At 63.9% G+C, this 14,327-nt stretch overlaps 2 protein-coding genes across 2 annotated transcripts; one reads left to right on the top strand and one right to left on the bottom strand.

Annotated features, from left to right (window-relative positions):
* Window positions 1–264: 264 nt before the first annotated feature.
* TDRD10 (tudor domain containing 10) lies at window positions 265–2,631 on the top strand. The gene is made up of 3 exons (XM_042925708.1): window positions 265–538; window positions 1,107–1,191; window positions 1,990–2,631. Exons 1-3 carry the CDS (start codon window positions 424–426, stop codon window positions 2,030–2,032), a joined length of 243 nt encoding a protein of 80 aa, XP_042781642.1. The 5' UTR covers window positions 265–423; the 3' UTR covers window positions 2,033–2,631.
* Window positions 2,632–4,550: 1,919 nt separating this feature from the next.
* On the bottom strand, window positions 4,551–12,569 carry UBE2Q1 (ubiquitin conjugating enzyme E2 Q1). The gene is made up of 13 exons (XM_042925542.1): window positions 12,228–12,569; window positions 10,032–10,136; window positions 9,589–9,693; window positions 9,001–9,051; window positions 7,450–7,590; window positions 7,066–7,150; window positions 6,573–6,633; window positions 6,335–6,425; window positions 6,170–6,228; window positions 6,034–6,082; window positions 5,726–5,821; window positions 5,463–5,529; window positions 4,551–5,025 (listed from the first exon to the last, which is right to left on the bottom strand). Exons 1-13 carry the CDS (start codon window positions 12,552–12,554, stop codon window positions 4,994–4,996), a joined length of 1,269 nt encoding a protein of 422 aa, XP_042781476.1. The 5' UTR covers window positions 12,555–12,569; the 3' UTR covers window positions 4,551–4,993.
* Between the last annotated feature and the right edge of the window lie 1,758 nt (window positions 12,570–14,327).

Here is a 14,327-nt window from a genome sequence, read left to right as displayed (position 1 = left end):
CGCGGGGCGGACGAGCCGTGCTGGCGGAGGGGTGGCGTCCACACACGTGTGTGTCCCTCGTGCCGCCTGCGGGTCTGGCGCCTGAACACGCAGACGCTGTTCCACGCGCTGGCCCTGCCTGACTCCGCCGTGCGGCCCAGTGCCACCTCGGGGGCTCGGGGCGGCCCGGGACAGGTGTGAGCCAGGCAGGGTCGGGCGAGCGCCCTGGGGCTCCTTGCTCCTCCCTGGACTCTGGCTTCTCCACTGCCGCGTCCTCTCGAGGTCGCTCTGCTGACACGCTTCGCGGCTGGGGAAGGTGCTCCTAGCCCTGACCTCCAGCCCCCCCGTCGAGGGCCGCCGTGGTGGCTGAACACTGTCCCCTCGCCCGTCCCTCCCTCGGCCAGGTGCTGGGTGCTGGACGGGGCGGGCGCCTGGGCTGTGGTCATGTTCGTCGACCTTGGCCGGTCGGCCACCCTCCCCGTGCAGTCCCTGTGCGGCCTGGACAGTGACAACTTCAGGGCCATCCCCCCTCTGACTCAGCCATTCATGCTGGACAAAGGTGAGCCTCCCTCCACCCTCCTGAGATGCAAGGGGCCTCAGCAGGACGGCCGGGGAGGGGGCGGCCGGAGGGCGGCCAGGGGGCAACCAAGGGACATCTGAGGGGCGGCCGGGGGTGACCAGGGGGCAGCTGAGGGGAGCTGGGGGGTGACCAGGAGACCAGGGGGCAGCTGAGGGGGACTGGGGGTGACCAGGAGACCAGGAGGCAGCTGAGGGGCAGCCGGGGGTGACCAGGGGGCAGCTGAGGGGAGCTGGGGGGTGACCAGGAGACCAGGGGGCAGCTGAGGGGGTCCGGGGCCTCTGGGTGCCTTTCGGGGCGTCTTCTGTGATCTCACCCCAATTTCCGGATCTGCCCCTGGCGTATTTGCTGGGCGCCTGAGAGGGACCGCAGGGCCTGCTTGTGGGCACAGAGGCGCCCCCCCCAACTTTTGCCAGAGCTGCTCAGCTTTTGTCCGGTTCATGTGTGTTGATTTCCCCGGGAAAGGGTTCTGTTCAGAGGAAAAGTAGAATCTGAAAGCCACGATAGGTGAGCACCGGACACGGGGTCTCCTGACGCGTGGTTTCTTTAGGTCCAGACACCTGTCGGGCCTCGGTTTCCACACCCTCGGGATGGAGATGCCTCTTCTCGGCCTTTGTCTTTGTGCTTCTGTCGAGGTCGGGGTCGGGTCGGGTTAGATGAAGTGTGAACGGGGGAGAGAATGCTTGGGGGGGGGGCGGTTCAGGAGGGGAAGCGGAGGTGAAGAAGGACCGGGAAGGAGGATGGAGAGGCGCTCCCCCAAGAGCAGCGGCCAGGGGCCTCGGACGGCTGCGCCCCCGGGGCGTGGGCTCCACCCAGAGGTCGTCTCGGGTCACTGCATGCACAGGGCCCCTGCTGCCCAGGCTGGGGAGTCACAGGCCCAGGACGGCAGGTGTACGATGTCCCCCTTTGAGGATGAGGAGAATAAGGCTCAGAAAGGTGAAAGGAACTTCCTCACTTTCGTAAAAACGAAACAGCACAGCTGGGGACAGACCCGAGGTCCCCTCCGTGAGGCCAGTTTACACACACAGGAGGCCCGGGGTTGGGCGCGGGTGGGCGGGCTCTGAGTGGGGGAAGGGCTCCCAGAGGGTGGGTTTCTGGCAAGCGCCCTCGCTCGCCCGCCCCACTTGGTGAAGGCTTCCCTGCCTTCCAGCGTCCACCCTGGTGCCAGAACTCCAAGAGCAGAGTTGAACAAACACGGTCTTCTGTCCCCAGGATTTCCCACCGGACGATGTAAAATCCCAGATCCCGGCAATAATTTTAGCGACGATAATAGACCTACTTTTACATGCTCTTTCTTTATGGTCCCCCCGGCCCCCAGCAATCTTCTCCAGGCCCTGTAGCAGGAGCCCCCCCACCCAATGTCCTTGCAGCCTCCCCTTCCTTCTCCATGACCCGACCTGGTGCCACCAAGGTGCCCTTGTTGTGTTCTGCAGGCATTTTGAGTTCGGACCAGGCGATCCGTCACTGGTGTTTTGAACTTGGAGGTACCTGCCCTGTGTCTGTCTGTGCGCCCTCCCGTGCCGCACCGTCACCTGGCATTTCCCCTAAAGAAACAAACTGAACTTCTCCAGGGGTTGGGTGGACGGGCCGGGCGGTCCTTCCTTTCCACGGAGACCGACTCTCTCTCTTCCAGTCGGGCATCCTGATGTTCGGAGAGTTTAAATGACGCGGCCACCGTGCGCCCTCCCCGTCCCAGTCCGCCTGCCCCGTCCTCAGACACGTTGCACTCTCGAGACTTTGGGACGAAGAGGTCCCGGCACCCACAGCTGCTGCCACTCGCACGTGGCCTGGCCCCCAGCTCACCCCTCAGAAGAGGCAGACGTCTCCGTGTGTCCTGTGTCTGGAGCCTCCGTGAGGCTGAAGCCTGAGGCAGCCGGCGGGCCCTCCCCACGCCTTCTCTGTGCACCCGAAGCATGACAGGAGGGGCGTCGTTGCCCTGTGGTTCTGAGGAACGGAGGGGCCCGGCGTTGGGTCTTCCTGGCCTTCCCGGGTGGGATCGGGGAGCACTTCAGCGCCGAGCGGTCACCCCGAATAAATGCCGGCATGTTTCGTGAATCTGGGTGTTGATCCTTCTGTGTGGCCACCGTCCCCGGCCCTGCCCCGTGAGACCAGAGCCGCTGTGGTGTGCCTGCCCCCCGCGGCCCCCCGGAACCCCGCCGTCCTGAGCAGCTCGTTTGTCCTGGTGCAGGGAAGAGCCCTGGGCGTTCCATGCTCTGGATGTTACAGCCTCGTTTCTCTTCTGTGCTTTGCAGCTTCAAGAGAGCCCTCGACTCAAGGTCAGGAAGGGGGAGTGGAGTTTGAGCGGAAAGGTGGAGGGCTCCCTTCGAGCTGGTCTCCGCTCACCAGAGCTGGCGCTCCCCCTCATGTCAGGGAACATGGACCCCTCTGTTCCTTTATTTTTATTTTTAAAAGATCTTAAGCAGGTTCCATGCCCAGCGTGGAGCTCGGTGCAGGGCTTGAACTCATGACCCTGAGGCCCAGACCTGAGCTGAGATCAAGAGTCGGACCGAGCCACCCAGGCGCCCCTGTGCCGTTCAAGTAATTTCATCAGTGAGGCGCCTGGGTGGCTCAGTCCGTTAAGCATCCGGCTCTTGATTTCTGCCCAGGTCACAAGGTCACGGTTTGTGGGTTTGAGCCCCGTGTCGATTCTTTTTTGTTGACAGCATGGAGCCTGCTTGGGATTCTCTGTCTGCCCCTCCCCTGCTTGTGCTTACACTCTTTCTCCTAAAATAAACAGACTTAAAAAAGATAAATAATTTTATTAGTGGGGCCCGTGGCTGGTGGAGCAGGTGACTCTTGATCCTAGGGTTGTGACTTCCAGCCCCGGGTTGGGTGCAGACATTGTTTAAATAAATATTTACAAATAAAAAAGTAATCAGTTTTATTAGAGCCAAACTATTTAAATAATTTTGTTTCATCCTTTGGTAGGTGAGAAAAATACATTACAAAATTCATTATACAGAGGACAGCTCACAGCACACGTTACTAAAAACACAGTCTACACCCTGCTCAGGGCTGGTGTAAGTTCCCCCGCTCTCTGGCGGTTCTCTCCCCGCCCCCCTCCCACCCTGGGGGGGCCCCTCCGCGTCTGTCAGCACCCAGATCAGGTGGGCGTGGGCAGTCAGCGCAGCCCCGGGCGGCGTGGGCAGCTGTCCAGCCGCCGCGGGACTTCGAATCCGTGCAAGGAAACGGAGACCGGCCGGGTCCCCCACGCGGCAGGGCGGGGTGCTGGCAGCCTGCAGGTTCACAGGTGGCGTCCTGGCTCCGGCCTTCCTAACACTAGCGGCTGCACTAGCCTCGCCTGGCCTGGCCCCAGTCTGCAGGCAGAGGGGTCCGCAGAGGCCGCCGCAGCCCCGAGGCGAGTGTGCGTGAGCCGGGCCAGAGGCAGGTCTCCCCCCGACCCCACGCCCCGGACCCGCAGTGTCCAGAGCCCGGGTGGGAACCCGGGTACAGAGCGAGCCCCCGAAGCTAACCCTTCCAGCAGGACCCGTTAGGCGAGCGGCTTCAGAGAACCCGGATTCTCCCGGCCAGACGACGTGCTTCCGGGCTGAGCCCAGATGAGGCGGGAGGCTGGAGCGAGGGGGCATCCGCAGTCACTGGGAGCTGGTCGAAGCCACCTTCCCCAGGGAGGGCCTCGTCCCCCACCCCCTCGATTCACGTAGAAGCAATTCTCTGAAGCGGCCTCTAAAATCTATCTTTTTCTTAGAAATTTGGAAACATCTGCGACTAGGGAAGAAAAGTCCTAAGAATCAAGGTCATCGTTGCGGCTGGCCCCGCTGTGGTTTAGCAGCTATGCTGGGCTTCGCGTTTCACGGGGGGGTGGGGTGGGGGATGGCAAGTGCTGGTGGCCGCGGGGAGAGACCTGGGGACGAACCCAGTGCTCCAGCCTCTCCCCCGGCCGGCTGGGCCCAGCCCCTCCCCGACTGCCAGGGAGGCTCGGGGTGGGGGGGGGGGGCGGGAGGCGGGAAGAAAAAGAGGAGTCAAGACCAGCATCTTCAAATTAACAAACTGTAATTGTTTTCCCAAAGATACATTTTTTTCATACACATCCATCATACACTGTAACCAAAAAAAGCAGTGTACATGAAATAAGAGAAAATAAATTAAAAATCCATAGCATAGGTAAGGAGGCTCTAGTCTGGAGCACAGCTGAGTTTCCAGCAATATAAGGAGGCTCGAAAGTTTCTTTTATAAGAGTGCCTGCTAGCAGGGGTTCCAGCCAGGTGGTTGGTTGGTCTGTAAGTCAGTCTTGAGTACTTGACAGTTCTGTTTTCCCTTAGCGCCTACAATAGCCGTCATTGTCCCGCGAGAGGCAGAGCTATGTCACGTCCGGGAAAAGTGAGGGAGGGACCACGGAGGCGGCGTGAGATCCGAACACAGCATTCAAAGGTAATTGGTCCAGTGGCGCCTGGGGAGGAGGAGGGCGGCTCCCCGGGCTTAGCCATCTTCCTTCGGGGGTGTGTACCAGCCTGGAGAGAAGGCGAGGGGACAGTCACCGGGTGGAGGCCCCAGCCCCTCCTCCTGGCCCCAATACCGAGGGAGGGCACCTCCGGGGTCATCGGGACGCAGGTGGTGTCGGGGAGCTGGGAAACTGCCCACTGGAGGCCACGAAGACGGGGAGAACGAGGCGCCCGATCTGAGATGACCCAGTGAGATGAGCATTCTGGAAGGGTGGTCAGGAGGGCCTGCACCTGTGCGCTGGGCGGGCGGTGCTTCTCCGGGGCAGGGGTGTGGACGCTACCCCCTCGGGCCCTTCTCCGGAGAATGGGGGCGGGGGAGAATGGGGGGAATGGGGGGGAACAGCGGGACGGGGGCAGGCGCCATGTGATGGGCGGTAAAGGCTTAGAAACCCAAGGAAGGGGTCCTGGCTGTGGCGGGAAGCGCGACCCCCGGGCCCGGGCCTCACCGTTCTTCTCGTGGATCTGCACCAGGGACTTGTAGGACTGCTGTGCTCTCGTCAGGCTGTACTGGGACTGGGACAGGACGCCACCGTCAGCACGGCCGGCCGCGGCCCGACGGCCGCCACCTTCCACAGCCGCCCCCCAGAGACCCCGGCTCCCGCCCGAGGACCCTCTGCCCGGGGACCACAGCCCCACCGCCCTCCCGCCGGAGGCCTCCTGCCCTCGGCCCTCGGCCCTGGGCGCGAGCGGCCGGGGCCGGGCCGCTTACTTTGTTGGCTCCGAACTGCACTCGCGCCTTCCCCTTCACCAGCGTGGCACTGATCTGCATGATCACAGACTCTATGGAGTAGGCGCTGCTCCAGCCCTGGGGACGGGGGCACCGCAGCGCGCGGGTCAGGAGGGTGTCCGAAGGGCCCCGACGCCTGACACCGCCCCCCTCCACCGGCGGGGGCACCTCGGAGCCAGCCCTCGGCTGTCCGTGTGGGTCGCGGGTGCAAGCCCTGCCTGTCACCCGAAGTCAAGCGTGCGCCGCGGTCAGCACAGCCCCTCCCGGGCCACCGCGGGACGCAGGCTCACCTGCTTGGTGAGAAGTTCCATGCAGATGGCGCCTCCACCCAGAACGTACCTGCAGGAGGGAGGGGAGTCGGCGGCTTGCCCGTCAAGAGCTCCGCACCCCTTCCCCACCCTCCGCCCCTGCCGAGCAGCCACTCACCCTCCGGAGAGGACCGGGGACACGACCCTGACAAATGGCGGGTCAAAGGGGAAGTTGTCCTGAGAGGAAAGAGAGAAATCAGAGGGGCCAGTGCCTGCAGGACCGCCCTCTGCGGGGCAGGGAAGGAGCCTGGCTCGGGGGGAGCCGCACAAACAGAAGCCTTACTTTGAAAGAAAAGTTAAGTAGAATGAAGTCGGCTCCTTCTTTCTCTTTGAGGATCTGGAGATCATTGTGCAAAGCGCTGTCCTGGTCGACTCTGAGGCAACAAGCCTGGGCTCAGACCCCTGGTCCCGGCTCCCGCTCTCCCGGCCAACCACTGGCAGCTCAGGGATGAGCCCCTCCGCACCCCAGAGATGCCCCCGCCCCCCCCCCCGCCCCCCCCGGCTGCCCAGCCCCCACGCACTTGAGGAGTTTGACGTTCCAATCGTACAGACTGTCATTCACGAGTTCAACTGCATAGTTTCCTGGAAGGAGGGAAGACGACAGGTGCGGTCAGGATGGTTGGGGGACGGTCCCCGATGCAGAACCCCTCCCGGACCGACAGAACACAGATCAAAGACTCCAGGTTCACCCCGATGGACAAACACCCAGTCTAAGCCAATGGCTTGAGAAGCTGCATTCTTAGACTGAAGAGTTCGTAAACGTTCACGTATCCCAGAACTTTTTTTTTAAGTTTCTTTTGAGAGCGAGAAAAAGTACCCGTGCACGAGTCGGAGAAGAGCAGAGAGAGAAAGAGAGAGAGAGAGAGAGAGAGAGAGAGAGAGAGAGAGAGAATATCCCAAGCAGGCTCCACACTGTCAGTGCAGAGCCCGACGTGGGGCTCAAACCCACGAACCATGAGGTGGTGACCTGAGCCGAAATCAAGATTCAGACGCCCCCTGGCGCCCCGCACTCACCGCCTTTGAAACTCTGTGACCGGTAGATATCCCTGAGCTCCTTCATCAGCCGGTCAGTGGCCTGCACCGAGCCAGACACCGCCCCCTGGGAGGAACAGGACACAAACATCCGCGCTCCTGAGTGGGGGGCGCGCGCGACAGGGGGGGGTGGCCCGGCAGGCGCCCTGGATCAGCCCACCGGAGAAGGGGCCTGCTCCCCACACGGATGCCCCGCAGACGCCCCCCCTCCCGGCCAGGACCCTCCAACCCCTCGGCCCGGCCTCTCCCCACACCCCCCCTCCCGGCCAGGACCCTCCAACCCCTCGGCCCGGCCTCTCCCCGCCCCCCCCTCCCGGCCTGGACCCTCCAACCCCTCGGCCCGGCCTTTCCCCGGGAGGCACGTACGTTCAGGTAATCTTGCCTCTGGTTCTTTTTGATCTTCTCTAGTATGGCCAAGTTTTCCTTTCCGATGCCGTCGTCTTCGGGTTTCTTGCCCTCGGCCGGCTCCTCCTCTTTCATCTCATAGTGGTCTAGGTCTTCCGTGTCCTAGGGGGGCACGGGACGGGGGGGGGTGGGGTGGGGAGGAAAGAACCAACACAGGTTATGCAGAGGGGCCACTGCCTTCCCGGTCCCACCTGGCCGGGGTCAAAGGGTACAGGACAATGGTCGGTCCAGCAGACCGACGGATGGACACAGCCAGCTCCGGGTCCAGAGTGCCCCGGCCCCACCACGCCCACCAAGAAAATCTCCTGGTCGGTCTCAGGCGGCAGGACCCCGCCAGGACCCAGGAAGGCAAGTGGGGACTCGGCCATCTTGTCCCCAAGACCAACCCCGCTCCAGCTGTCCCTGACACTCTCCCTTGATAGCAGCGGCCCCTCTGTAGTCCTGGAATGACGCTGGCCTGACACCGTGGCTCAGAACTCACTTCTCACCGGGTCACTACGATTCCCAGGAGTAGTATAGACGGGGGCACAAGTCTCCTGCCCTCCCCGTGGGTGCGGGGCCCGGGTCAGGTCTGCGGAGGCGCCTAGGCCAAGGGGAACAAGGTGGAGGAGGTCAGGAAGAGGACTGGGCCCTCGTGCGCCCCAACCCAGGTGGGCAGGGAGCTCGCTGTGCGTGGGGCGGCGCAGAGGCCGGCGGCCGAGAGATGTGTGACGGCCCTTCGTGCGTCTAAGGTCCCAGCGGAGCTACTCAGGAGCAGAAGTGTCACCGGAGCGGCGTCCTCACCCTGGCACAACGCAGCTGCCACTAACCTCCTAATTCCGACGCTAGCCGCGGACATCCACGAACACCTGTCCCGTGCCGGGTGCTGTCGCAGACCCCACACGCCCCGGCTGACGTCCCACAATCGCCGTGCTGCTGTTCCGCCGTTACTCCCGTTTTACAGAGGAGCAAGCTAAGGCCTAGCGAGGTTTATCACCATGCCCAAAGCCGCACGACCCTCGGCGGAGCTAAGACGTGAGTCGGACTCCATGTGGCTCTGAAGCTCGGGTTCTTAACTACTACGTTACTTTCTGTAAAAGCGCCTACGTTTTTGGAGAACGGACCAAAGTTACTTAGTATTCGTCAGAGACCACGTGGGGCATTTTAGACGCGGCGTCGCATTTCACCCTCACGACACTCATACGTACTAGGTGTCACAAGCTGCCTTGGAAACGAGGAAACCACAGCTGGGGGAGTCCCTTCCCCAGCTGGGTACAGGATGGGAGCCCGGGTCCGACTCCAAGGGCCCCTAAAGGGACCTCGTGGACTACTTGGCTTAAAGACCTCAGCACTCGGCTGTCCTCGGTGCTTGCGGGGGGCCTGTCTCCCGCTACACCGGCTGCTCCTCTAGGCCAGTAAACCTGTCCTCAGTCCTCTCTCTCCCCGGTCTACATTGGAACGCTGTATACAGCGGGTGCTCAGTGCTGCTGACAAACAGCTTCCCGCCAGTGCCGCCCCGGGGCCCAACCCTACCTCAGGCATCTCCTCGTCTTCGTCCTCCGAAGACACATCCTCCTGTGTGCACTGCGGCCGGGAGGGAAAGACAGCGATCAGAGCCTCAGCACGTGGCCTCTGACCTCCGCCCTGGAGCCCGGGGTCTGGCGGCTGTGTCCCTGCCTCGTGCCGCCAGCCGGTCAGGATGGAGCCACGGCCCGGGGAGTGACCTCACTACCGGCCCGTCCTTCTCCTACCACGTGCACACGTTAAGAGGACGGTGGCCGCACGACCCACCTCCCGCGTCCCGGTCCGAGGAGCCTCTCCTTGACTCGATCGTCTCTAGACTCACACCAGCCGCCGGTTCCCCCAGCAGCCTGGGTCCCCAAAGGCCACCAACCGCTACCGCCGGTGGTAAAAACTCCCCCTCCTCTCAACACGGAGCTCGCTGCCCCTGGGGAAGTTCTGGGGGCACCAGTGCCCATCTACCTACATCCCCACCTGAAGGACAAGGGCCAAGAGTCGCGACCCGTGCAGGCGTCTGCAGCGGCCAGAAGTGCGGAGGAATTACCGCAAGCACGTCTCCGCGAGTGGGTATCCACCGGGCCCAGGGCCCCGCCTGCTCACCTGCTCGGCCGGCAGGGGCTGGTCCAGCATCTCCACATCTGGGTGCTGAGGGAGGTTGTACAGCTTACACAGGTCGGAGATGATCTTCTTCAGATGCTGCAGGAGCTGGGAAAGGGGACGGCGGTGACGTCAGACACCTCATCCCCACCCCAGTATGGACCCGTGCGTGGACAAGCTCCTAAACCCCGATCCGGTACCTGGTCCTCTGGATCTCACGGACCACGTGTGTGGTGGGGGTTTCCTGGACCAAGGCTGGGTTTGGTGCAAGGCTCTCCCTCCGGCTTCAGTAAGCCGCCCCGCACCCCTGCCCCGGAGTCTGCCCCCGGGGATTGGACGTACTGTACCGCCCCCTTCCCAAATACATCTCCTTTCACGAGGCGTCTCCACGACGTGGGCCTCATAAGAGGAGAGGGCAGCCTCGGCCCGGCAACCCGGCCCCTCACCAGAGTGTTCCCTTTCTTTATGTCCACCAGCCTCTCCAAGACAGCGGCCAAGTTTGGGTCATCGGACTCCACTGACCAGATGGGGGGCACAGCAGGGTAGGACTCCTGAGGGAAAAGAGCAGAGAGAGTGGTCAGCACGGCAGCCCTGGGAAGAGCAGACCTTGCCTGCCTCCCGTCCCCCAAGGCTTCTGGTCCCTCTGCTCCTCCGCCCCCGACAAAAGCCCAGCTCAGCAGGTCGGCATCCCACCAGCTTCCCAACAAATCCCAGAGCAGAGCAAGTCCCCGAGAGAACCCTTTCCAAACAGCCTGAACACCCTTCCTCTTCTCAGGAGTGAGCCAGGGAAGCGCCGCCGCGCCACCAGCGGGGAGGGAGGCTTCCCACGCACGGCGCTGCGGGCGGCCTGTCCCACACCCGGCACTGAGCCCTCCAGCCCTCTGCTCCTCGAGTTCCACGGTGATTTCAGGAAGGGACCCCTTGTCACAATCACGCCGACGTGAAAACAACGAAGGCTGCCGGTCACTTTCGGTTCAGCTGGAGAAGGAAAGCCACACGCTAGGCTGAGCCTCCAGAACCCAACAGTAAAAGGGTGGCAGGAAGACGCCTCCGACCCGGTCACTCCCCACAGAACCGCTGACGGGCCAGCTCCCCCGTCTCTCCCTCGAGCAGGCGCGGGCTGCAGGGCCCCACGAGGCAGGCTGGGGGGAGGAAGCCCACGCTGCTGACATTCCCAGGCTTCCTGAGACCAGGCACCAAGTGCACCCTGACCAGACTCCCCCATCTGCCCAAAACTGGGGGCATAGTTCTCGCCAAGTCTCCTTTATGGGGGCCACAAGGAATTGGACTGAGAGCCTCGCAGCCTAGCTTCCTTCTGGGGACAAAGACGGAACTAGATGGGCAGCTAGAAGAGAAGGGGGCATTCCTGCCTTTCGGGAACAGAATCAACTCAGGGGGCTCCCCCCACCCGCTTCTGCAGGGGTCTTAGCTCTGTCACGGCGCTAATCCTCAAACGCTGGAGGGAAGCAATCATGAAAGATACTCAAGTCTTCACCTGACTCAACCACACCCAGTTCTCCAATCTCAACTTTTTAGTAGGAAAAAGGTGGGGAAAAAAAACGGGGAAAAATGGGACACATGCGCTTTGGGGGAGCACCGTCCAGCCCAGGCTGAGGCTCACCGCACCCTGACCTGGTTCAACGGAGGAAAAGGGATAGGAAACCAGGCCCCCAAGTACCACCCGATTCACGGGTCAGTGTTTCCCCTGACTACTCCCTCCAGGGTGCAGACAGCCTGCTGGGTAAAGCGCTGGCCCCCCTGCTGCCTAACTACTGTCCCAGCAGGTAAGTGCCAGGCCATGCAGCACTGAGCACTCCCAGTCCTCAGTCGCTGCCCCCCTTCAGGGGAGGTCTGAGGACACATGGGGCAGGAGACCTGCAGGATGTCTCCTGGCTTAGCCTCATGTGCGATGGTGTTCACTGGGCACAGAAGGGACTGTAGCTGCTCAGGATCAAGGGCGCCGTCCTCAGTCATCACCATCGTTGCTGGGAAAGGCACCCACCCCTGGCAAGGGGAGATTTCCGAGGGAACAGGAGAGAGGAGGTCTGCTACCAGCTGGGGCAAAAGGAGGACAGTTCGAGGTTACACCAGAATAAAAGGGAGACCAAAACAGAGAAGAGTCCGTAACCTGCGAACCGCTCCTTAGTAAAAATTCAGGGAGCAAAGGGGGGCTTCGGGAGAGGTGCCTGGGCAGCGATCCCACAGGTGGCAACGTCCTAAGTCAAAGGCACTGCCGACAAGGAGGTATCACGGAAACGTGGAGTTCCAGGCCAGGTGGGTCCCCGCGGCTGAGCTCAGGGCACAGGCCTGGAACCCAAAAGTGACAGCAGGGGAAGAAGGAAGGGGCCTCCGCAGGTGGCCAGGTAAAGCCGCGCGGGGCCAAATCACGGCCCACGGGATGTGGGCCGGTGGAAAGGGCCAGTCGAGGCGCCATATGTCGGGGTGCGCGGCGGACGCCGGGTGCACAACCTCCAGCGGCGGCGGCGAGTGTGACCCGCTCGGAGCAGGCGCCGGGCCCCGACGAGGGGGGGGGCGGGGGAACTCGGCCTGCCCGGTCCTCGGAGAGCAAAGAGCCGTGCGGTGTGGGGCGATCCCGGGTGCCTGACAGGGGGCCGCGCAGGGGCGCGCGGAGGGGTCCTCACCGTGATGTTGCAGTGGATGCGGACGGGATCCCCGGGCACCGACCCCCGCGGGGGCAGATGCGGTCCGGGCGCGGCCCCCGCCCCGGCCCCTCCGGCCCCGGCCAGCAGGAACTCGCAGCTCAGCTCGTCCAGGCAGGCGCTGGCAATGCGGAAGCGCTCGTGGCCGCGGTGGAAGATGGACTCGAGCAGCTTCAGCTCCCGCCTCAGGCAGGGCCCCGGCCCCGGGCCCCCCCCCGGGCCGCCCCCGGCCCCCGGCGCCGCCCCCTGGCCCCCCAGCTGCTGCCCCGGCCCCGGCTGCTGCTGCCCCTGCGGCTGCGGCTGCTGCATCCTCCGCTCCGCTCCGCTCCGGGGCCGGCGGGCCGGGAGCCTCCGGCCTCCGCTCGGGCTCCGCCGCCGCCGCCGCCGCCGCCGCCGCCGCCGCCGCGGTCCGCACTTCCTGATCCCCCCTTCGCCAAGATGGCGCCGCCGCCGCCTCCGGGACGGGGCCCCCCCGCTCGCCGGCCCCCAGCCGCCGGAAGCCGCGCGCCCCTCCCCCTCCGCTCCGGCGGCCCGCCCCGCCCCTCACGTGACCGCGCGACGCCGGCCTCCCTCACGTGACCTCTCTCGCACGCCCGCCCCCCGGTGCTCGCCTGCTGCCCTGCACACGTGACCCGGGGCTTTGGGCCCGGCTCCGTCGGCGCCTCCGCGCGTGCTGACGCTCGCCGTGCGCGCGCCCGTGCGTCGGCCCGGCCGGCGCTCCCCTGTCACGTGCCCCGGCGCCGCGTGCTTCCCAGGGGGCCCCTCGCGCGGGAGTCGCTTCCTGTCCGGGTCCCTGAGCCGCGGCGGCGTGTAGAGAGAGTGCGGGGCTCGCGCGTCTGCGCCCCTGGGGGCTCACGGCGAATGCGGCGGCTCCCGGGGCTTGCAGGCTCGTGCCCGCCCCGCCACCAGCTGGTCGTGTGACCTTGGGTTCGCCACCGCCCCTGTGAGCCTCAGTTTCCTCGTCCGTGCGGTGACCCCGGGCGGGGCAGTGCGTACAGGGCCCGCGCCAAAGGACGGAGGGAGACACCGTGCGGTGCTTGGCCCCTTAAGGCCGCGCGGCCGGTACCTGACCCTTCGCCTCGTGAGTCCCCGCGGGCGGAGACGAGGCTGCGGGGCTGCGTGGGCTTCCCTCGCGGGCCGGGCACCGGGCAGCGCCGGTGTGGCCCGCGGGCCTGAGGCCGGCCGACCACGGCCCTTGGCCCAGCCGTGGTGGGCGCCGCCTGCCGCGGTGGCCCTGGCCCTCGCTAGGTGGCACTGTCGCCGAGGATCAAGCAGCGCGGGGGCGGGGTGGTGGCCCGGGCTGGCTTCCGCCGAGGGCCAACCCCGCGCCTGGGCCCCTGGCCACCTTCCTCCCCCTCCCCACCCCGGACTAGAAAGAGAGTCCTTGGGGGCGGGCTGTGCGCCCCGGTGCCGGGTGCTGGGCGCCTCGTTTCCCCAATTTGTGGCGGTTGACTCTGGGTGTTTAACGGTGATCGAGACGAGTTCTGCCCTTCCTGGGGCCGGTGACTTCCTTTGGGGAGCCTGAAGGGTTAGCTGCACGTTCCCTTTTTGTCGGTGTTCAAGCTGGTAGCATAAAAGGCTGGGGTGAGAACTCGCACTTCCTGAGGGTGTCTTGGAGGTATTTCTAGTACCCCCAGCAGGTTTGCGAGTGGGGGAGAGGCGTGGCTGCCTGAGGACACACAGTAAGCAGAGTGCTTGGCCTGTCCCACTCTGCCTTTCTCTGACGCCTTCTCAGGAGATTGTCACACCACTTGACTCCGATCCTTCCCCCAAAATACCCACAGATGCGGCCATTTGGAAAATCCTGAGTTCCATATTTCACTTTCATTTAAAAAAAAAAACTTTAAAACTGTTTATTCTGACAGCAGGGGAGGGGCAAAGACAGAGAGAGAGAGAGAGAGAGAGAGAGAGAATCCCAAGCGGGCTCCGTGCCGTCAGCGCTGGACGCAGGGCTCGATCTCGTGAACTTGAGGTCATGACCCGGGCTGAGATCAAGAGTCACAAGCTTAACCGGCAGAGCCACCCAGGTGCCCCCTGCGTTCCATATTTCTAAAAGGGTTTTGATTAGAAGGAAATAAGATG

The sequence above is a fragment of the Panthera leo genome, chromosome F3, assembly GCF_018350215.1.
Source record: "Panthera leo isolate Ple1 chromosome F3, P.leo_Ple1_pat1.1, whole genome shotgun sequence".
Classification (NCBI taxonomy): Eukaryota; Metazoa; Chordata; class Mammalia; order Carnivora; family Felidae; genus Panthera; species Panthera leo.
This window is presented reverse-complemented; position numbering and strand designations above follow the sequence as displayed.